Here is a 24,965-nt window from a genome sequence, read left to right as displayed (position 1 = left end):
TTATGGCCGGGTGATGTATAATGTGATTCCTCATCTCTCAGCCTGTATCCTCCTCTCTCTCATGCTGAAGATACTGATCAAGCAGTAGAATTACGTAGAGAAAGCAATAATAGAAAATCTCAAGCACTCTACTGGGTCTCTCGAAGATACAGTGCCGTGAAAAAGTATTTGCCGCCTTTCAAATTTTCTCGATTATTTGCATATTTTTAATACCGAATGTTATTAGATCTTCAACCAAAACCGAATTTATTTTAATTTGTATTGAATCTTTATGTAACGGTCTGGGCGTAGTGGGTGTGGAGTCAGGCGCAGGAGACAGAAAGTTCAATGTAGCGCTTTATTACGCACAAAAGTATTTCGCCCAAAATGCCGGGCGCACCAAAATACAAAACGCCCAAAATATACTATCCAGAACACAGTGGAAGGATCATCAAGCCCGCACAAAGAACAGGCGTGGCCTACTGGCTTAAATAGCCCAATTAACAAGCCTAATTGAAAACAGGTGAAACTAATTAGACAATACAAACAGAAAGGGGAAAAAGAGATCGGTGGCAGCTAGTAGGCCGGTGACGACGACCGCCGAGCGCCACCCAGTCACCCTCGGCAGGAGATGTGACACTATATTTAACTAGGCAAGTCTCAGGTATTAGATAAAGAGAACCCGAGTGAACAAATAAGACAACAATTACATACTTGTATATATTATTTCATAAATAAAGTTATGCAAAATCCCCTGTGTGAAAAAAGTAATTGCCCCCTTTTACACTCAATTACTGGTTGCGCCACCTTTAGCTGTAATGTTTCAAACCAAACACTTCCTGTAGTTGTCGATCAGTCTCTCACATCGCTGTGGAGGACATTTTGGTCCACTCTTCCATGTAGAACTGCTTTAACTCAGGGACATTTGTGGGTTTTAAAAGCATGAACTGCTCATTTCAAGTCCTGCCACAAAATCTCAATTGGGATTAGGTCTGGACTTTGACTAGGCAATTCCAAAACTTCAAATTTGTTGCTTTTTAGACATTTTCATGTAGACTTGAATGTGAGTTTTGGATCATTGCAAATAATCTGGGTAACCATTTGATTACCTGTTCAGCAGTCTAATGGCTTGGGGGTAAAAGCTGTTGAGAAGCCTTTCGGTCCTAGACTTGGTGCTCTGGTACAGCTTGCCGTGCGGTAGCAGAGAGAACAGACTATGACTAGGGTGGCTGGGGTCTTTAACAATTTTTAGGGCCTTCCTCTGACACCGCCTGGTGTAGAAGTCCTGGATGGCAGGCTTAGCCCCAGTGATGTACTGGGCCGTGCGCTCTACCCTCTGAAGTGCCTTGCGGTCGAAGGTCGATCAGTTGCCATACCAGGCAGTGATGCAACCAGTCAGGATGCTCTCGATGGTGTAGTTGTAGAACCTTTTGAGGATCCGGGGACCCATTCCAAATCTTTTCAGTCTCCTGAGGGGGAATGGGTTTTATCGTGCCCTCTTCACGACTGTCTTGGTGTGTATGGACCATTCTAGTTTGTTGGTGATATGGACACCAAGGAACTTGAAGCTCTCAACCTGCTCCACTACAGCCCCGTTGATGAGAATGGGGGCGTGCTCGGCCCTCCTTTTCCTGTAGTCCACAATCATCTCCCGGCCAGGTCTCTGACCTCCTCCCTATAGGCTGTCTGGTCGTTGTTGTGTCGTCTGCAAACTTAATGATGGTGGTGGAGTTGGTGCCTGGCTATGCAGTCGTGGGTGAACAGGGAGTACAGGAGGGGACTGAGCACTCACCCCTGAGGGACCCCTGTGTTGAGGATCAGAGTGGTGGATGTGATGCTACCTACCCTTACCACCTGGGGGCGACCCGTCAGGAAGTCCAGGATCCAGTTGCAGAGGGAGGTGTTTAGTCCCAGGGTCCTTAGCTTATTGATGAGCTTTGAGGGCACTATGGTGTTGAACGCTGAGCTGTAGTCAATGAACAGCATTCTCACGTAGGTGTTCCTTTTGTCCAGGTGGGAAAGGGCAGTGTGGAGTGCAATAGAGAATGCATCATCTGTGGATCTGTTTGAGCGGTATGCAAATTGGAGTGGGGTCTAGGGTTTCTGGGATAATGGTGTTAATGTGAGCCATGACCAGCCTTTCAAAGCACTTCATGGCTACGGACGTGAGTGCTACGGGTTTGTAGTCATTTAGGCAGGTTACCTTAGTGTTCTTGGGCACAGGGACTATGGTTGTCTGCAGGGACAGGTTGAAAATGTCAGTGAAGACACTTGCCAGTTGGTCAGCGCATGCTCGGAGTATACGTCCTGGTAATCCGTCTGGCCCTGCGGTCTTGTGAATGTTGACCTATTTAACCTTTCGCCGCCTCTGGGTGAACGGTTTCCTGTTTGCTTATTTCCTTATACAGCTGACTGAATGCGGACTCCTCTTTCACCCCAGCTGCCAAACTAACCCTGATTCAGATGACCATCCTACCCATGCTAGATTACGGAGACGTAATTTATAGATCGGCAGGTAAGGGTGCTCTCGAGCGGCTAGATGTTCTTTACCATTCAGCCATCAGATTTGCCACCAATGCTCCTTATAGGACACATCACTGCACTCTATACTCCTCTGTAAACTGGTCATCTCTGTATACCCGTCGCAAGACCCACTGGTTGATGCTTATTTCTAAAACCCTCTTAGGCCTCACTCCCCCCCTATCTGAGATATCTACTGCAGCCCTCATCCTCTACACACAACACCCGTTCTGCCAGTCACATTCTGTTAAAGGTCCCCAAAGGGTTAGAAGAAGCCTACATAACCAACCCATGAAGTCAAATTTAACATCCATATATATGGCCAGCTATATAAACTTTAACATTGATTTATCCCGCAATAGACGTGGTTCAATTGGTAACACATATTACATTTACATTTTTAGTCATTTAGCAGACGCTCTTATCCAGAGCAACTTACAGTAGTGAATGCATACATTTCATACATTTTTTTTTTTTTTTTTTTGTACTGGCCCCCCGTGGGAATCGAACCCACAACCCTGGCGTTGCACACACCATGCTCTACCAACAGAGCCACATTCGTATCTTCTTCTAATGCCTCTTAACTATCGACACCGCAGGCGTGACTCGACTGGGTTTCCAATTGAGGACACCTTTGTAGTTGCACCGATTCGTCGGCTGTGTTCCCTCACGCTAGTGAGGAAGCTCAACAAAGTGTTAACGGCGGTTAAGGGGAAAGTAATCTAAAAGTAGCCGAATGTAATCAGATTACAATTTTGGACAGGTAACTGGTAACTGTAACGGATTACATTTAGAAAGTAACCTAGGCAACCCTGCTTACCTGGATATACTATCCCTGGAGACCATAGATACAACAGAGTCCTGGCTCTCCATACGATAGATACCTCTCCTTCTACGGACTCTGTGCGACCACGACACACTGTCCTCCTCAATGAGCCGGTCCAGACTGGAACCCTGCGACATGTACATACGCATCTGCTTCTGGTAGTACACATGGATACTGTCTCTGGACGGGACATTACCCTGTAGGGGAATTACACATCAATATAGGTTACATATAGGTTATATATATATATATATGTTGTCATTGATTGATCTGCTTCTGGTAAAACACATGGATACTGACTCTGGACAGGATGTTACCCTCTAGGGAGTGGTTTGATGGTTAGGATCAAGATCGTCACTGATTCTCTATTTTGATAGTTTTTTTCCCAGTTTTTTTTTAAGGGGTGAATCAGCTTTAATATTGCCGAAAGATTGTTGCTGCCATCAATGTAATTGTCTGCATCATTTCCAAACCCCCTTATATTTAGGAGGTAAATATATATATAAATACCGTATATATATATATACAGTATCTCACAAAAGTGAGTACACCCCTCACATTTTTGTAAATATTTGAGTATATCTTTTCATGTGACAACACTGAAGAAATGACCCTTTGCTACAATGTAAAGTAGTGAGTGTACAGCTTGTATAACAGTGTAAATTTGCTGTCCCCTCAAAATAACACAACCCACAGACATTAATGTCTAAACCGCTGGCAACAAAAGTGAGTACACCTCCTAAGTGAAAAGTGATTTTTTTTTCCCATCACAACGCTGTAGTGTAAGAGGCCTCCAATTGTTTTAATGGACTGGATCTTTACATATATACCACTTGGATCCTGTTTCAGTAATATCGGACACTCTTGTTGAGTGTCCGATAATCTACCATTTATATAGGAGTGGTTAAAACATGCTAATAATGGTCCTCTGAGTATATCAGAAAAAGTTTGGTATACTTCCACTGGTATGCCCTCCAGCCCTGGAGTTTTCCCATCCTTAAAGGCTTTAATTACACCAAGAAGTCCTTCCTCTGTAATTTGGCCTTCACATGAGTCTTTCTGTACAGATGTTAAGTTTACATTATTAATAGGTTAAAAAAATCCATACAATTAGCTCCGGTTAGTGGAGATGGAGGAGACTGAAATGAAAACATATAAAGTACTTTACTTTTCTCTTTCAAAATATCATTAGGTGAATCATACGCGACTCCATCATTTATAACAAGTTTCAATACATTTTTTTCTGGTAGCATTTCTATGTTGAAAATTGAAAAAGAATTTGGTGCATTTTTCCCCATATTCCATCCATTTCGCTTTATTTTTTATAATATATTACACTATATTACACTCTTTCTTGAATAAGTTCCTCCATTTCTTTTTGTTTTTCCTCTAACTTATCCTGTGCCTCTATGGTACAGTTGTTATTGCTATCTAACTGTACTATTTCCTTTGTTAATATGGAGTCTATTGGTCTAAATTGCTTTTGTTTAATAGATGAGTACTGAATTGCAAGGCCTCTAAAAGGGACATTTTAAAGTGTCCCATACAATAAGGGGATCTGCTGTACCTATGTTATGTCTGGAAAAAGTCAGTTATAAATTCTTCTGTCCTAGTTATAAACAATTTATCATCTAGTAGACTTTGATTAAATTTCAAATATCCTCGCCCATGTGGAAATTCTGTAAGAGTAGTGTGATTATGTGAATTATGTGAAGATCCGACCGCATTCTGTCCCCTATCAACACTTTTTAAAACTTTTGGTGCCAGAGAGAATGACATAAGAATGTAATCAAGACGACTAGCTTGATTAAGCCTCCGCCATGTATATCTCACTAGGTCAGGATATTAAACCTCCTCCATGTATATCTCACTAGGTCAGGATATTAAACCTCCTCCATGTATATCTCACTAGGTCAGGATATTAAACCTCCTCCATGTATATCTCACTAGGTCAGGATATTAAACCTCCTCCATGTATATCTCACTAGGTCAGGATATTAAACCTCCTCCATGTATATCTCACTAGGTCAGGGTATTAAGCCTCCGCCATGTATATCTCACTAGGTCAGGATATTAAACCTCCTCCATGTATATCTCACTAGGTCAGGATATTAAACCTCCTCCATGTATATCTCACTAGGTCAGGATATTAAACCTCCTCCATGTATATCTCACTAGGTCAGGATATTAAACCTCCTCCATGTATATCTCACTAGGTCAGGGTATTAAACCTCCTCCATGTATATCTCACTAGGTCAGGATATTAAACCTCCTCCATGTATATCTCACTAGGTCAGGGTATTAAACCTCCTCCATGTATATCTCACTAGGTCAGGGTATTAAACCTCCTCCATGTATATCTCACTAGGTCAGGATATTAAACCTCCTCCATGTATATCTCACTAGGTCAGGATATTAAACCTCCTCCATGTATATCTCACTAGGTCAGGGTATTAAACCTCCTCCATGTATATCTCACTAGGTCAGGGTATTAAACCTCCTCCATGTATATCTCACTAGGTCAGGATATTAAACCTCCTCCATGTATATCTCACTAGGTCAGGGTATTAAACCTCCTCCATGTATATCTCACTAGGTCAGGGTATTAAACCTCCTCCATGTATATCTCACTAGGTCAGGATATTAAACCTCCTCCATGTATATCTCACTAGTTCAGGATATTAAACCTCCTCCATGTATATCTCACTAGGTCAGGATATTAAACCTCCTCCATGTATATCTCACTAGTTCAGGATATTAAACCTCCTCCATGTATATCTCACTAGGTAAGGATATTAAACCTCCACCATGTATATCTCACTAGGTCAGGATATTAAACCTCCTCCATGTATATCTCACTAGGTCAGGATATTAAACCTCCTCCATGTATATCTCACTAGGTCAGGATATTAAACCTCCTCCATGTATATCTCACTAGGTCAGGGTATTAAACCTCCTCCATGTATATCTCACTAGGTCAGGATATTAAACCTCCTCCATGTATATCTCACTAGGTCAGGATATTAAACCTCCATGTATATCTCACTAGGTCAGGATATTAAACCTCCTCCATGTATATCTCACTAGGTCAGGATATTAAACCTCCTCCATGTATATCTCACTAGGTCAGGATATTAAACCTCCTCCATGTATATCTCACTAGGTCAGGATATTAAACCTCCTCCATGTATATCTCACTAGGTCGGGGTATTTAAGTCTCCATATATCCACTAATTCCAATATATCCATGACATTCATCATTTCCTTAAGTGCCTGAGGGTGATAGTTTGTAGTGTGATTTCCTTTCCGGTCCAGAGAGGTATTTAAGACCGTATTGAAATCTCCCACCATAATAGTAGAGTCCAGTGTTGCTTGTAGAGTTGATCAATTCGTATATATATTTTCAAAGGGGTTTGGATCATCATTATTCGGACCGTATAGGTTAATAGGCCATATCTGTTTATTGTCCAATAACATATTTTAAATAATCCATCTACCTTGAGGATCTGTTTTGGACAATTTGCATATTTGGATCAAAATTACTGTTAATTAATATCATCACACCTTTTTGAATTTCTTTGCCCCATGGGAGAAATATATTTCACCACTTACCATAATGAGACACAAGTTTAAATTCTATTTATGAAAATATATGTTTGTAAACGTACCATTATATAGTAACATGATGATCGAGTGTCTATATAGCTGTACCATGATATCTGCATTGCTACTAAGTAAACCTCCAATTGGTCCCCACTATTCCACCTGCTAAAAAGCCCTCCTCATCCCGAGTTGGGTTGTCACCCCAATGCCCGGCAGACCACCCCCAACCCCCCGTATCCCATTTTTAATATATATATATATATTTAAAAAATCCTGTTTATATTATTTTCCATAATTAGCTATTAATATTTGTAGTAATGTAGGCAATTTTACCTCTCACCTGACTCCCCATTACCAAAATTACATTATGGCAAGCAATTATTATATTAGCAAACAATTATTGTGAATCATCCTATATTGTCCCTAACATCTTTTACTCCCTTGCAACAGTTGTGGGACACACACACACACACACACACACACACACACACACACACACACACACACACACACACACACACACACACACACACACACACACACAGACACACACACTCAACCCCTTTCCCCCACAACAACCATAGACTCAGATTCTCAGTTGCACCATCCCAGAGCCCAACTCAAGAAAAGTCTTGATTTACAAATGCATATACAGTTGCAGCTGTATGAGAAAGACCGTGAAAAAAAAATGGGCAGAAATGGGGAGATTTGATTAACCATTGTCACGTCCTAGATGATGGAGGTCAGATATACCCCCCCTTCCCCGTGAAACACCCACAACACGGTCCCCCGTATTGACCATATTCCCTAAGCATCTCCATGCAGTCAGACCTTTGATTATGTGCCACCAAGGCCACAATAATATACCCCCTCTCTGAATGTCAGAGTGTGACCCCCTCCCCATGGGTTACTGTAGCTAGTGTTGCCAACACTACCACTTCCTGGGTGGGGGGGCACCCCACCGGAATTCCCACCGTCTAGGTAAAAGGTCGTCAAGGTTCTCGTTAGCAGCTTTGAGAATTTTCCTCTCAATTTAGGGGGCTCTGGCTTTGCAGGACCAACCCTGCCAGGCAGGCTCAGAATCTTGAGGGGGCAGTGCTGCTCTAGAAGGACTCTGACCGCATTATGGCTGCATACAGACCGCTTACAGCAGGCCCATAAAACAGTTAGGGACTTCTCCTTAGTATCTGGGTCGTTCAGGTGGGTGTCTAGGGTATAGGGTTGTGGACCGTTCCATCAATATAGGATCATAAATAAATAAATTCTATGTATAATTTATTTTTAAAATGTAGTTCCCCGTGATAGGACAATAAATAAATTCTATGTATAATTTATTTTAAAAAACGCTGTTCCACTATGATAGGACCATAAATAAACAAGATGTATAATTCATTATAAAAGTATATCCATCATCTGAACAACATTGAAAGCTCTCTAATCAACCCCCCCCTGCTCACAGCAATACATTGGTTCTGGGATATGCAACCATTTCCTTCTTCACTCAACACTACACTTTCCCAAACACTAATAAAACACACACCACAACATCCACACATACTGTTCCTTCTGTTTACTGTGTTTATATCTCCGTCATGTTAAATTAGTGCTTTTCTGTTCCAATTAGTTAGCATTGAAGATAGACAGAAAAGCTCTATATTTTTGTTGTTGTGTTATTACAATCCAGAACCGGGCAAGAATTGTGTGTTTCCTTATTTGTAATTTTTAAAATAGCCATGGTGTCACGCCCTGACCTGAGAGAGAGGGTTTGCTTCTCTATGTGGTTAGATCAGGGTGTGGGGTGGGCATTCTATGTTTTGTATTTCTTTGTTTTTGGGCCGAGTATGGTTCCTAATCAGAGGCAGCTGTCTATCGTTGTCTCTGATTAGGAACCATACTTAGGCAGCCTGTTTTTCCTTTGTTTTTTTGTGGGTAGTTGTTTTCCGTTTAGTTGTAAGTACCTGACGGAACTGTCTGCTGTCAATTTTGTTTAATTTGTAAAGTGTTCATTCTTTCTTCATTAAACTCAAGATGAACATGTTCCACGCTGCACCTTGGTCTACTCACTTTGATGCCTGTGACACATGGAGTAAGTAGCCTGTGTGTCTCTGAACAACTGGTTATCAATATATAGTTTATCGACGACGAGAGCTACTCGTTTCCCTTTCAATCTATTTTCCTTGAAAATTAGATACGGAACTTTACGCCCGTTCTGCAATTTCCTTCGGGAACTGGTCATTCATGCCTATTTTCGTGCCAGCAAGTCTTTTCCCCAGGATTTTAACCATTATTTTATCTTTAAAGGAAGCACATTTGGCAACGATTGGGCGTTCATACCTCTGCCCTCTCTGTCCGAAGCGGTGTTCACGTTGGAGTTGGATTTTGTCGATAGCTTCGCGTGGAATCTGAAGCGCTGTAAGGAGGAACTCTCTAACTACACATTCAGGAACTTCTCCTTCTTTCTCTTGGATACCTGTAAGTACCAGATTCTCTCTCTCATGGATCTAGTCTGCATGTCCAGTAAGGCGTCTCTCAGAACGATGTTCTCCTTTTTAAGTTCATTCACTTCGGTTTCAATCTTATTCACTGTCCCTTTTAGCTTGTTTGTGTCTTTCTCCGATATCGCAGCTTTTTCACCAGTCATCTCGAGGCCTTCAACTCTTTTATATCCTTACTGTTTAGCCTCTCTGGGCTAGGCGGGACGAATTCGTCCCACCTACGTAACAGCCACTTGAAGCCTGTGGCGCGATTTTCAAAACCTTAAAAATCCTATTACTTCAATTTCTCAAACATATGACTATTTTACAGCTATTTACATTTTTTACATTTTACATTTTTAGTCATTTAGCAGACACTCTTATCCAGAGCAACTTACAGTAGTGAATGCATACATTTCATACATTTTTTTCTTTTTTTTTCTGTGCTGGCCCCCTGTGGGAATCGAACCCACAACCCTGGCGTTGCAAACACCATGCTCTACCAACTGAGCTACAGGGAAGGCTAAATCGAGTTGAGATGGGTTCCCCTGTCTTACTCTCCGTCATGTTTGGCTGTTGCTTGTTTCCGTAATATTTGTCGATACATTTCTCTAGTCTTATGATTTGTTTTGTGTTGTTATCCAGATTGAAGGTTATCACCCACCAGATTGTGTAGTGCTAATATTTAGTCTAACTTAACAATATTGAATAATCGCGTTTTTATCTTGAGGTGGTCTCGATAGCTGTGTTCAGTCCGCCATCTTACCACTTCCACTTACCTCTGGTCATCCCTACTGCATCTGATCTTTTTTGATAGTTTGTTGTATATTAAAGTCAAAATGTAACTATTTCTAAGTGTGTAAAAAAAGACAGAGAGAGAGAGAGAGAGAGAGAGCGACAGAAAGCAGTACCTTTTTGACCTCTCTAGTGAGCATACATCTCTCGATACGCAGCACGGTGGAGATGTCTATGTGTTCTCTACACACGTCGTTCATCCACTCGGTGAAGCTCTCCACCGTCGTCTGGAACAACACCCAGGTGAACTTGATGATGTCGAACACTCGCTTCAGGATGTTGTCTGGTGGGACGTGGGAAAGAGAAGTTACATTTACCGTACACTCTATAGTCAAAGCGACATACAATCCGTTCATTCAACTTAAAGTCGTTATAACACCAGTCTACTCAACCTAAAGTAGCCATAACACCAGTCTATTCAACCTAAAGTAGCCATAACACCAGTCTATTCAACCTAAAGTAGCCATAACACCAGTCTATTCAACCTAAAGTAGTCATAACACCAGTCTATTCAACCTAAAGTAGTCATAACACCAGTCTATTCAACCTAAAGTAGTCATAACACCAGTCTATTCAACCTAAAGTAGTCATAACACCAGTCTATTCAACCTAAAGTAGTCATAACACCAGTCTATTCAACCTAAAGTAGTCATAACACCAGTCTATTCAACCTAAAGTAGTCATAACACCAGTCTATTCAACCTAAAGTAATCATAACACCAGTCTATTCAACCTAAAGTAGTCATAACACCAGTCTATTCAACCTAAAGTAATCATAACAACAGTCTATTCAACCTAAAGTAGTCATAACACCAGTCTATTCAACCTAAAGTAGTCATAACACCAGTCTATTCAACCTAAAGTAATCATAACACCAGTCTATTCAACCTAAAGTAGTCATAACACCAGTCTATTCCACCTAAAGTAGTCATAACAGCAACACTCACAATCACATTGCTATTGACTGTCATTGACTCTGAGTAAACTACAGTAAGGATAATATATGTATTTAAATGTTTTATATTGAATCGAGGTTGGTCATTGTCTCTCCATGTATGTGGTTTTGACATGTGTTTTGGATATAACTATAAACCAGGTAGTTGGGCTCATGAATGCTGTTGGCAGTTAGTTTGTCAGCCAATCAGCATTCAGGGCGTGAACCACCCAGTTTAAAACAGACAATATACCATGGTTATGAGGCATAACTACTTGTTTACTGCTCTAATTACGTTGGTAACCAATTTATAATAGCAATAAGGCACCTCGGGGGTTTGTGGTATATGGCCAATATACCACGGCTAAGGGCTGTATGCGCATTACGTAGTGCGTAAGAACAGCCCTTAGCCGTGGTATATTGGCCATATACCACAGCCCTTCAGGCCTTATTGCTTCAATATACTACAGTATTTCATTCAAAGGGGCTGTGGCACCCACCTGGTCCATCGGACTTTTCCTCCTCTCCTCCCTTCTGATCTTCCTCTGTCTCTCCTAACTCTATAGTCACATGACCTACAGAATAACACCACAAAACAATAACTTTACAGAGGACAATACAACAACTTTACAGAGGACAACACCACAAAACCATAACTTTACAGAGGACAACACCACAAAACCATAACTTTACAGAGGACAACACCACAAAACAATAACTTTACAAGAGGACAACACCACAAAACAATAACTTTACAAGAGGACAACACCACAAAACAATAACTTTACAAAGGACAACAGAACAAAACAATAACTTTACAGAGGACAACACCACAAAACAATAACTTTACAGAGGACAACACCACAAAACCATAACTTTACAGAGGACAACAGCACAAAACCATAACTTTACAGAGGACAACACCACAAAACCATAACTTTACAGAGGACAACACCACAAAACCATAACTTTACAGAGGACAACACCACAAAACAATAACTTTACAGAGGACAACACCACAAAACAATAACTTTACAGAGGACAACACCACAAAACAATAACTTTACAAAGGACAACAGAACAAAACAATAAATTACAGAGAATAACACAAAACAATAACTTACAGAGAATAACACAACGATACAATAACTTAATGCACATAACAGAGTAGATTTGGATTATAATTACTGTGCATGTATGAGCAGTAAGCACCCAGTCTACTAGATATTCTGGGGTACACGTCTGGGCTGCCCACTCTCACCCCGCCTTTTCACAACCAAGCCTCTTTTGATAGGGTTGAAGGCCTCCACAGTACATTACTTACATTAACCTGTTGGGTCTAGGGGGCAGCATTTGCACGTCTGGATAAAAAAAATGTACCCGATTTAATCTGGTTACTAATCCTACCCAGTAACTACAATATGCATATACTTATTATATATGGATAGAAAACACTCTAAAGTTTCCAAAACTGTTTGAATGGTGTCTGTGAGTATAACAGAACTCATTTGGCAGGCAAAACCCTGAGACATTTTCTGACAGGAAGTGGATACCTGATGTGTTGTATTGACTTTAAACCTATCCCATTGAAAAACACAGGGGTTTAGGAATATTTTGGCACTTCCTATTGCTTCCACTAGATGTCACCAGCCTTTACAAAGTGTTTTGAGTCTTCTGGAGGGAGATCTGACCGAACAAGAGCCATGGAACGATGATGGCCCATTAGACACCTTGCGCGCGAGTTGATGTTGGGTACCCTCGTTCCAATACGTTATAAAAGAGTATGCATTCGTCCACCTTGAATATTATTCATGTTCTGGTTAAAAAAGGCCCTAATGATTTATGCTATACAACGTTTGACATGTTTGAACGAACGGAAATATATTTTTTCCCCTCGTTCATGACGAGAAGTCCGGCTGGCTTACATCATGTGCTAACGAGACGGAGATTTTTGGACATAAATGATGAGCTTTTTTGAACAAAACTACATTCGTTATGGACCTGTGATACCTGGAAGTGACATCTGATGAAGAGAATCAAAGGTAATGGATTATTTACATAGTATTTTCGATTTTAGATCTCCCCAACATGACGTCTAGTCTGTATCGCAACGCCTTATTTTCTGGGCGCAGTGCTCAGATTATTGCAAAGTGTGATTTCCCAGTAAGGTTATTTTTAAATCTGGCAAGTTGATTGCGTTCAAAAGATGTAAATCTATAATTCTTTAAATGACAATATAATATTTTACCAATGTTTTCTAATTTTAATTATTTAATTTGTGACGCTGACTTGACTGCCGGTTATTGGAGGGAAACGATTTCCTCAACATCAATGCCATAGTAAAACGCTGTTTTTGGATATAAATATCAACTTGATAGAACTAAAAATGCATGCATTGTCTAACATAATGTCCTAGGAGTGTCATCTGATGGAGATTGTAAAAGGTTAGTGCATCATTTTAGCTGGTTTTATGGTTTTGGTGACCCTGTCTTTGACTTGACAAAACATTACACACAACTCTTGTAAATGTACTGTCCTAACATACTCTAAATTTATGCTTTCGCCGTAAAACCTTTTTGAAATCGTAAAACGTGGTTAGATTAAGGAGATGTTTATCTTTCAAATGGTGTAACATAGTTGTATTTTTGAAAAATTTGAATTTTGACATTTATTTGGATTCAAATTTGCCGCTCTTGAAATGCACCTGCTGTTGATGGAGTGCACCACGGGTGGCACGCTAGCGTCCCACCTAGCCCCAAGAGGTTAATGAATAGACTGGTAATCAAGAATATATTGTGTCTGCTTCTTTATACCACAGACTCTGGCTTACCCTTCTGATTAGGCTTGCACAATTCTGCTAACTTGGCCAAAATTCACAGGTTTTTCCAAAAATCCAGGTTGGAATACTCTTGGAATCAGGATGGAATAAGCAGAAAATCGAGGAATCCTCCAAACGGGGATTTCTGGGAAACCTGGTCGTTTTGGGAAAGTTACTAGACTTTTACAACCCTACTCCTGATTAACTAACCTTCCTTCTTGTGTTTGTATCTCTTGGTCTACCTCTTCCAGAACCCACACTCACCATCCATCTTGTCCTTTTTGTGTTTGTATCTCTTGGTCTACCTCTTCCAGGACCAACACTCACCATCCATCTTGTCCTTCTTGTGTTTGTATCTCTTGGTGTACCTCTTCCAGAACTTGTGCTTCTCTTTGCTTCGTTTCTTCATGGCTGTCTTGGAGTTTGTTATCCAGACATGGTAGACAAACTGGGACAGTATAGTACAGGAAGCACAATGTTAGAGTTTGAACATAAAGAGACAGATTTGTACAAAAACTTTAGAAACGCACACTGATTTTAAGTTAGGATTCAATCCAATCAAAGGAATGAATCAGAGGGGTTAGGTTAAATGGGGAAGACATGCTGAGGACACAGGATACAGTCTACACAGGCTGAGGATACAGGAAACACAGGCTGAGGACACAGGATACACATGCTGAGGACACAGGATACAGTCTACACAGGCTGAGGATACAGGATACAGTCTACACAGGCTGAGGATACAGGAAACAGTCTACACATGCTGAGGATACAGGATACACAGGCTGAGGATACAGGATACACAGGCTGAGGATACAGGAAACAGTCTACACAGGCTGAGGATACAGGATACAGTCTACACAGGCTGAGGATACAGGATACAGTCTACACAGGCTGAGGATACAGGAAACAGTCTACACATGCTGAGGATACAGGAAACAGTCTACACATGCTGAGGACACAGGATACAGTCTACACAGGCTGAGGACACAGGATACAGTCTACACAGGCTGAGGATACAGGAAACAGTCTACACAGGCTGAGGATACAGGAAACAGTCTACACAGGCTGAGGACACAGGATACAGTCTACACATGCTGAGGATACAGGAAACAGTCTACACATGCTGAGGATACAGGATACACATGCTGAGGATACAGGATACACAGGCTGAGAATACAGGAAACAGTCTACACAGGCTGAGGATACAGGAAACAGTCTACACAGGCTGAGGATACAGTAAACAGTCTACACATGCTGAGGATACAGGATACACAGGCTGAGGATACAGGATACACAGGCTGAGGATACAGGAAACAGTCTACACATGCTGAGGATAAGGCTGAGGATACAGGAAACAGTCTACACATGCTGAGGATACAGGAAACAGTCTACACATGCTGAGGATACAGGATACACAGGCTGAGGATACAGGAAACAGTCTACACATGCTGAGGACACAGGATACAGTCTACACAGGCTGAGGACACAGGATACAGTCTACACAGGCTGAGGATACAGGAAACAGTCTACACAGGCTGAGGATACAGGAAACAGTCTACACAGGCTGAGGACACAGGATACAGTCTACACATGCTGAGGATACAGGAAACAGTCTACACATGCTGAGGATACAGGATACACATGCTGAGGATACAGGATACACAGGCTGAGAATACAGGAAACAGTCTACACAGGCTGAGGATACAGGAAACAGTCTACACAGGCTGAGGATACAGTAAACAGTCTACACATGCTGAGGATACAGGAAACACAGGCTGAGGATACAGGATACACAGGCTGAGGATACAGGAAACAGTCTACACATGCTGAGGATAAGGCTGAGGATACAGGAAACAGTCTACACATGCTGAGGATACAGGAAACAGTCTACACATGCTGAGGATACAGGATACACAGGCTGAGGATACAGGAAACAGTCTACACATGCTGAGGATAAGGCTGAGGATACAGGGAACAGTCTACACATGCTGAGGATACAGGAAACAGTCTACACATGCTGAGGATACAGGATACACAGGCTGAGGATACAGGAGACAGTCTACACATGCTGAGGATACAGGAAACAGTCTACATGGGCTGAGGATACAGGATACACATGCTGAGGATACAGGATACACATGCTGAGGATACAGGAAAAAGTCTACACAGGCTGAGAATACAGGATACACATGCTGAGGATACAGGATACACAGGCTGAGAATACAGGATACACATGCTGAGGATACAGGAAAAAGTCTACACAGGCTGAGAATACAGGATACACATGCTGAGGATACAGGATACACAGGCTGAGAATACAGGATACACATGCTGACGATACAGGAAACAGTCTACACAGGCTGAGAATACAGGATACACATGCTGAGGATACAGGATGCACAGGCTGAGAATACAGGATACACATGCTGAGGATACAGGAAACAGTCTACACAGGCTGAGGATACAGGATACAGTCTACACAGGCTGAGGATACAGGATACACAGGGAGAGGATACAGAAAACAGTCTACACAGGCTGAGGATACAGGATACAGTCTACACATGCTGAGGATACAGGATACAGTCTACACAGGCTGAGGATACAGGATACACAGGCAGAGGATACAGGATACAGGATACACAGGCTGAGGATACAGGTTACAGTCTACATGGGCTGAGGATACAGGAAACAGTCTACACATGCTGAGGATACAGGATACACAGGCTGAGGATACAGGATACACATGCTGAGGATACAGGATACAGTCTACACATGCTGAGGATACAGGATACACAGGCTGAGGATACAGGATACACATGCTGAGGATACAGGATACAGTCTACACATGCTGAGGATACAGGAAACAGTCTACACATGCTGAGGATACAGGATAGAGTCTACACATGCTGAGGATACAGGAAACAGTCTACACATGCTGAGGATACAGGATACACAGGCTGAGGATACAGGAAACAGTCTACACATGCTGAGGATACAGGATACACATGCTGAGGATACAGGATACACATGCTGAGGATACAGGAAACAGTCTACACATGCTGAGGATACAGGATACACATGCTGAGGATACAGGAAACAGTCTACACAGGCTGAGGATACAGGTTACACATGCTGAGGATACAGGATACAGTCTACACATGCTGAGGATACAGGATACACAGGCTGAGGATACAGGATACACATGCTGAGGATACAGGATACAGTCTACACATGCTGAGGATACAGGAAACAGTCTACACATGCTGAGGATACAGGATAGAGTCTACACATGCTGAGGATACAGGAAACAGTCTACACATGCTGAGGATACAGGATACACATGCTGAGGATACAGGAAACAGTCTACACATGCTGAGGATACAGGATACACATGCTGAGGATACAGGATACACATGCTGAGGATACAGGAAACAGTCTACACAGGCTGAGGATACAGGGTACACAGGCTGAGGATACAGGATACAGTCTACACATGCTGAGGATACAGGATACACATGCTGAGGATACAGGATACACATGCTGAGGATACAGGATACACAGGTTGAGGATACAGGATACACAGGCCGAGGATACAGGATACAGTCTACACAGACTGAGGATACAGTCTCACAGGCTATGGTAAGAGGAGATGCTGAATCTATTGTTTTGTACCTTGGCTGCCCTGATTACATACTGAAGGATGGCTTTTGGAAGTTTAATGATAGATCTGGGCAGAGCTATAAAGGCTGAGGCAAACTTCCCAATAGCTTGCTGAAGAGGAGGGACAAAAGGTGGTGGGAGAGTTAGTAGAAAACAGAATTAGATTATATTGATGAAAGTGTCAGAGCAGAAAGAACAAGGTATCTACACATTTTCCAACTAGCAACAGATGATCTTAATACTAAAACTGAACAATAAAGACAAAATAATATTCAACATATCAGTAATACCGGTAACTACTTTAGAAAAATGTTAGCGTTGTTCTATTCCTCACCTGAAACGCTGACTTCTTGGGAGGCTGTAGGCCCTCTCTTCTTTCCATCTCTTCCTCCTCTTCTTCACTGTCGGTTTCAAACAAGTAATAATCTCCACTTCTCACCACTGAGGAGTAGAGAGCAAGGTGCTGTTAATATTAACTGGAGGAAAAGGGCTTGAAAGCGGGTGATGTTTTGGGGTGTCGAGAGTCTGTAAACGAGGTAAATGTCAGGCAGCAGAGGTTGGTTTGATTCAAAAAGCCTACTAGAGGGATGAAGTTGATGAGGGTAGGGAAAACACACACAAAGTTAGACACAGAATAATAGCATTAGTTTGTTTGGTAAGACATGGCACAGGTTTGAGGTGACTTTGGCAGAGACTTTAAAAGTATTGTAATTGGTGAAACGGAATTATGTCCTTGAACAGAAGAGCCACAGTAGGGGAACAGGAGTAAAGGATGCTGGGTAATACAGTGCATTCGGAAAGTATTCAGACCCCTTCCCTTTTTCCACATTTTGTTACGTTACAGCTGTCGTGTCTGTGACTATCATTAAATGTGAAGACTGTTATTTTATCAAATCAATTCTCTGTGTGTAATTTAATTATGCGATTAAACTAAACATGTAACTTTAATTAACTAGGAAGTCGGAAAAATGGAAAAATGGAAAAATGGAACAATGTTGGGTTAGGTTAAATTGGGAAGACATGCTGAGGACACGGAAAAATGTTGTTTATAGAGTGTCAATTTCCCGAATATAACTCTTCAGATATTTTATTATCTTATCGATTAGTCATTCTCATTAATGTATTATTACCTCATCAGTTCTCGTTACTGAACGTCGCAAACCCTTGGATATCTGCACGAACCCTAGCCTAAATGATGAATCAGCGATATACAAATTGGCTTAATTATTTATTTACTAACCAACTACATAATCACACAGAATTACATAACAAACTAACAGTAGGTATTTGGGTTACTAAATGATACAAAGAAAAAGTCCTTAGCGGCTGAAGCCGATATGGCGGCTTGGTAGAGAAGGGAAAGGGGTGGGGACTGAGAAAGAGCGGGAAAGACTAAATGGATTCACTATACACAGTCTATAATTATATTAATTGAAATGCTAATCCTTTGCACATGAAGGACCGCTCATTCGAAAATAATTGCAATGTATATATTTACGCCCGTATGCTGTTGTTGTCTTCTCTGTTGGAATCGCCGGTCCGTCTGCTGGAGAGTTCAGTTCATCAGAGAGTCTCTGGGTAACTTCCCCAGAAGTCACAATATCTTTCGTAGTTGTAGCTTTCTCCGCGGCTCTGGATATTATCTGTTGTAATGGATACGTCAGGCGTACCGATGGTCGTTGCATAGAATAGATGCTTCGTCAGTTGTCGGTATTCTCGTACTAGACTTACGCAATTTCCAGCTGCAGACTAGTAATTATACATCTAGGATGTGCTCTTATTCTGTAGTGATCGATAGTCTCGAGTTTAACCATTTGAAGCCGTGTAGCCAAAACTACACGTTGTCTATAGAATTGTAGCCATTCCAACGTGGGGACTCCGTCCCGGCGTTCTCTGACTTAATGTACATTTTGTAGGAAGTGGTTTTATACTCTGTGGAAAAAGGGACGATTCCATAACGCCTGATGTAATGTTTGGCCTCACTGGCCATTGACTAATTAAAACTTTAGAAAGCCATTACATCTTGTCACAAATAGTTTCATATTTTACTCATTCATTTTATCCAACATCTAGATGTAAACCTGACAACTGGGAAATGTACACTTTAAGAGATACAGTTTTGTGCGTTTCCTGTCCTTCATGAGATTGTAATGCGATGCTACTGGCGGCAAGAGAAGTCAGGCGCAGGAGAGCGACCCGACCCGGAGGGCGAGGCGCAGGGCGATCCGGACGAAGACGGTGGAACTCCTGCAGCATTAAAGGGTCCAAGGCGCCAGAACCGGCTGATACCCCAGTATGCACTGGAAGGGAGAGAGGTTGGTGGAGGAGTGGCGGAGCGAGTTCTGTGCCATCTCGGCCCAGGGCATGAACGCCGCCCACTCCCTCGGCCGGTCCTGGCAATAGGACCGCAGAAATCTATCCACATCCTAGTTGACTCTCTCTACCTGCCCATTACTCTCGGAGTGAAACTCTGAAGTAAGGCTGATTGAGACCCCCAGACGTTCCATGAACGCCTTCCAGACCCTAGACGTGAACTGGGGACCCCGATCAGACACTATATCCTCAGGCACTCCGTAGTGCCGGAAGTCATGCGTAAACAAGGCCTCCGCAGTCTGTAGGGCCGTAGGGAGACCGGGCAGAGGGAGGAGACGACAGGACTTAGAGAAACGATCCACAACGACCAGGATCGCGGTGTTACCCTGTGAGAGTGAAAGATCAGTCAGAAAATCCACCGACAGGTGCGACCAAGGCCGCTGTGGAACGGGTAAGGGGTGTAGCTTACCTCTGGGCAGGTGCCTAGGAGCCTTACATTGGGCGCATACCGAGCAGGAGGAAACATAAACCCTCACGTCCTTAGACAAGGTGGGCCACCAGTACCTCCCGCTCAAACAGCGCACTGTCCGACCGATCCCAGGATGACCAGAGGAGGGTGACGTGTGGGCCCAATAGATCAACCGGTCACGAACAGCAGACGGGGACGTACAGACGCCCAGCAGGACACTGGACGGGAGCGGGCTCTGCACGTAACACCTGCTCTATGTCCGTGTCCAGCTCCCACACTACCGGTGCCACCAGGCAGGAGGCCGGGAGTGGGATCCACGGGCCGCTCCTCTGTGTCATACAGCCGGGACAATGCGTATGCCTTTACGTTCTGGGAGCCTGGTCTGTAGGAAAGGGTAAACACAAAACGGATGAAAAACATGGCCCACCTTGCCTGGCGAGGGTTCAGTCTCCTCGCTGCCCGGATGTACTCCAGATTGCAGTGGTCAGTCCAGATGAGAAAAGGGTGTCTAGCCCCCTCTAGCCAATGTCTCCACGCCTTCAAGGCCTCGACGACAGCCAACAGCTCCCGGTCCCCCATGTCATAGTTTCGCTCCGCCGAGCTGAGCTTCTTCGAGAAGGCGGCACAGGGGCGGAGCTTCGGTGGCGTACAGGAGCGCTGAGAGAGCAACGCTCCTATCCCAGCCTTGGACGCGTCCACCTCCACTATGAACGCCAAAGTGGGATCCGGATGGGCCAGCACGGGAGCCGAGGTAAACAGAGCCCTCAGGTGACTAAAAGCCCTCTCTGCCTCAGCCGACCACTGCAAACGCACCGGGCCCCCCTACAGCAGTGAGGTAATGGGAGCCGCTACCTGACCAAAACCTTGGATAATCCTCCGGTAGTACTTGGCAAACCCTAAGAACCGCTGCACCTCCTTTACCGTGGTGGGAGTCGGCCAATTACGCACGGCTGAAATGCGGTCACTCTCCATCTCCACCCCTGAGGTGGAAATGCGATACCCTAGGAAGGAGACGGACTGTTGGAAGAACAGGCATTTCTCAGCCTTGACGTACAGGTCATGCTCCAACAGGTGACCAAGCACTCTGCGCACCAGGGACACATGCTCGGCGCGTGCAGCGGAGTATATCAGAATGTCATCAATATACACCACTACACCCTGCCCATGCAGGTCCCTGAAAATCTCGTCTACAAAGGCTTGGAAGACTGATGGCGCATTCATCAACCCGTAAGGCATAACGAGGTACTCATAATGCCCTGAGGTGGTACTGAAAGCCGTCTTCCACTCGTCTCCCTCTCGGATACGCAGCAGGTTGTAAGCACTCCTGAGATCTAGTTTGGTGAAGAAGCGCACCCCATGCATTGACTCAATCGCTGTGGCTATGAGTGGTAGCAGGTAACTATACCTCACAGTGATCTGGTTCAGACCCCGATAGTCAATACACGGGCGCAGACCTCCCTCCTTCTTCTTCACAAAAAAGAAACTCGAGGAGACGGGTGAAGTGGAGGACCGAATGTACGCTTGACGCAGGGATTCGGAGACATGTGTTTCCATAGCCTCCATCTCCGCTTGTGAGAGGGGATACACGTGACTCCTGGGAAGTGTAGCGTCTACCAGGAGATTTATCGCACAATCGTCCCGTCGATGGGGTGGTAATTGAGTCGCTTTCTTTTTGGAGAAGGCGAGAGCCAAATCGGCATATTCAGGGGGAATGCGCACGGTGGAGACCTGGTCTGGACTTTCCACCGTGGTAGCACCAACGGAAACCCCTAAACACTTCCCCGAGCACTCCCGCGACCACCCCGTGAGAGCTCCCCCCTGCATCACCATGCCCAGAGGAGCGGTGGCCTCCCTGATCAAACCTGACCCTAATGGTCGACTATCTAAGGCATGAACGGGGAAGGGCACAGCCACGGGAACAATGGGGATCCCTAAACTATGGGCAAACGATCTATCTATAAAGTTCCCAGCTGCGCCTGAACCGAGGAGCGCCTTATGCTGGGAATGCGGGGAAAAAAGTGACATAGACAAACATATGAGCAACAGAGGGCTCTGAGTGAGAATGGTGCCAGCTCACCTGGGGTGATGCCAGAGTGCCCTGCCTTTTGCCTCGATCCCCAGAGGAACCAACCCGGCACCGACCGGCAGTGTGACCTCTGCGGCCACAGATGGTGCACACCCTCCGGTCTCCCTGCGCACCGCCCCTCCCAGCTCCACAGAGAGGGGGTGCGGGAGGATGAAAACTCAGGGAACGTGACAGACACAAACATATGTGCACCCCCAGACCTCACAACCTGTTTCCTGTTTCCGGTCACAACTTGCAGACTTGTTTACGCTGCTGTGCGTTTTTGTTGCCGATCTTACTTTGATACCTGACGGTTTTTAACTTTTTCATTACCGTATATTTTTACTTTTTCCCTCACTCAACTTTTTTCATTCAACTTTTTCACCCCGGAGGTTTTATCTGGACATGGTTCGTCAGGACTTCAAACAGCCGAAGCTAAGTAACATTAACATGATGCCTTCTAATTGCAGTCGTTGTACTTATAATATACAGGAGAACGATCGCCTTACGGCAAGGATAGCTGTGCTGCAAGCCCAGCTTCAGACGCGATCGTTAGGCAAGGGTAATTTCAGTGTAGGAAAGGATGAAACAGCGTCTGTGCCACCAGTAAGTACAGATAGTAACGTTAGTATAAACCCCCTCGCACGGTCCCCGCAGCCGGACATCTTTCTCATGGCTTCTGGAGGGAAACGCTGTAGGAATGCTCAACCGGTGTCGCTTATTCAGCCGACAGAAACTTTCAACCGGTTCTCCCCATTAAGCGAGTCGGAGTCGGAGGCCGAGACTTCTCTGGTCTCTACTCCTCCCGCTGTGGGGTCTGAGACGCCGACGGCTCCCACCATTAGCTCTGACAAATTGAAAACCCTAGTCATTGGCGACTCCATTACCCGCAGTATTAGACTTAAAACTAATCATCCAGCGATCATACACTGTTTACCAGGGGGCAGGGCTACCGACGTTAAGGCTAATCTAAAGACGGTGCTGGCTAAAGCTAAAACTGGCGAGTGTAGAGAGTATAGAGATATTGTTATCCACGTCGGCACCAACGATGTTAGGATGAAACAGTCAGAGGTCACCAAGCGCAACATAGCTTCAGCGTGTAAATCAGCTAGAAAGATGTGTCGGCATCGATTAATTGTCTCTGGCCCCCTCCCAGTTAGGGGGAGTGATGAGCTCTACAGCAGAGTCTCACAACTCAATCGCTGGTTGAAAACTGTTTTCTGCCCCTCCCAAAAGATAGAATTTGTAGATAATTGGCCCTCTTTCTGGGACTCACCCACAAACAGGACCAAGCCTGGCCTGTTGAGGAGTGACGGACTCCATCCTAGCTGGAGGGGTGCTCTCATCTTATCTACGAACATAGACAGGGCTCTAACTCCTCTAGCTCCACAATGAAATAGGGTGCAGGCCAGGCAGCAGGCTGTTAGCCAGCCTGCCAGCTTAGTGGAGTCTGCCACTAGCACAGTCAGCGTAGTCAGCTCAGCTTTCCCCATTGAGACCGTGTCTGTGCCTCGATCTAGGTTGGGCAAAATTAAAAATGGCGGTGTTCGCTTTAGCAATCTCACTAATCTCTCCTCCATTCCTGCCATTATTGAAAGAGATTGTGATACCTCACATCTCAAAATTGGGTTACTTAATGTTAGATCCCTCACTTCCAAGGCAGTTATAGTCAATGAACTAATCACTGATAATAATCTTGATGTGATTGGCCTGACTGAAACATGGCTTAAGCCTGATGAATTTACTGTGTTAAATGAGGCCTCACCCCCTGGTTACATTAGTGACCATACCCCCCCGTGCATCCGGCAAAGGCGGAGGTGTTGCTAACATTTACGATAGCAAATTTCAATTTACAAAAAAAAACAAAAACAATGACGTTTTCGTCTTTTGAGCTTCTAGTCATGAAATCTATGCAGCCTACTCACTCACTTTTTATAGCTACTGTTTATAGGCCTCCTGGGCCATATGCAGTGTTCCTCACTGAGTTCCCTGAATTCCTATCGGATCTTGTAGTCATAGCAGATAATATTCTAATTTTTGGTGACTTTAACATTCACATGGAAAAGTCCACAGACCCACTCCAAAAGGCTTTCGGAGCCATCATCGACTCAGTGGGTTTTGTCCAACATGTCTCTGGACCTACTCACTGCCACAGTCATACTCTGGACCTAGTTTTGTCCCATGGAATAAATGTTGTGGATCTAAATGTTTTTCCTCATAATCCTGGACTATCGGACCACCATTTTATTACGTTTGCAATTGCAACAAATAATCTGCTCAGACCCCAACCAAGGAGCATTAAAAGTCGTGCTATAAATTCTCAGAGATTCCTTGATGCCCTTCCAGACTGCCTCTGCCTACCCAAGGACGTCAGAGGACAAAAATCAGTTAACCACCTAACCGAGGAACTCAATTTAACCTTGCGCAATACCCTAGATGCAGTTGCACCCCTAAAAACTAAAAACATCTGTCATAAGAAACTAGCTCCCTGGTATACAGAAAATAC

The 24,965-nt window shown here is 43.7% G+C and overlaps 1 protein-coding gene across 1 annotated transcript in view; it reads right to left on the bottom strand.

Annotated features, from left to right (window-relative positions):
- The window catches only part of LOC106596600 (piezo-type mechanosensitive ion channel component 2), a 172,195-nt gene that overhangs the window by 50,709 nt on the left and 96,521 nt on the right, over nt 1-24,965 (bottom strand). The window contains exons 30-34 of the mRNA XM_045714337.1: nt 17,947-18,053; nt 14,277-14,397; nt 11,632-11,706; nt 10,314-10,480; nt 3,320-3,522 (exon numbers count right to left, since the gene is read on the bottom strand). Of these exons, the coding sequence (XP_045570293.1) occupies nt 3,320-3,522; nt 10,314-10,480; nt 11,632-11,706; nt 14,277-14,397; nt 17,947-18,053 (673 nt within the window). The remainder of the gene's footprint in view (nt 1-3,319; nt 3,523-10,313; nt 10,481-11,631; nt 11,707-14,276; nt 14,398-17,946; nt 18,054-24,965) is intronic.

This window comes from Salmo salar, chromosome ssa03, assembly GCF_905237065.1.
Source record: "Salmo salar chromosome ssa03, Ssal_v3.1, whole genome shotgun sequence".
Taxonomy (NCBI): Eukaryota; Metazoa; Chordata; class Actinopteri; order Salmoniformes; family Salmonidae; genus Salmo; species Salmo salar.
This window is presented reverse-complemented; position numbering and strand designations above follow the sequence as displayed.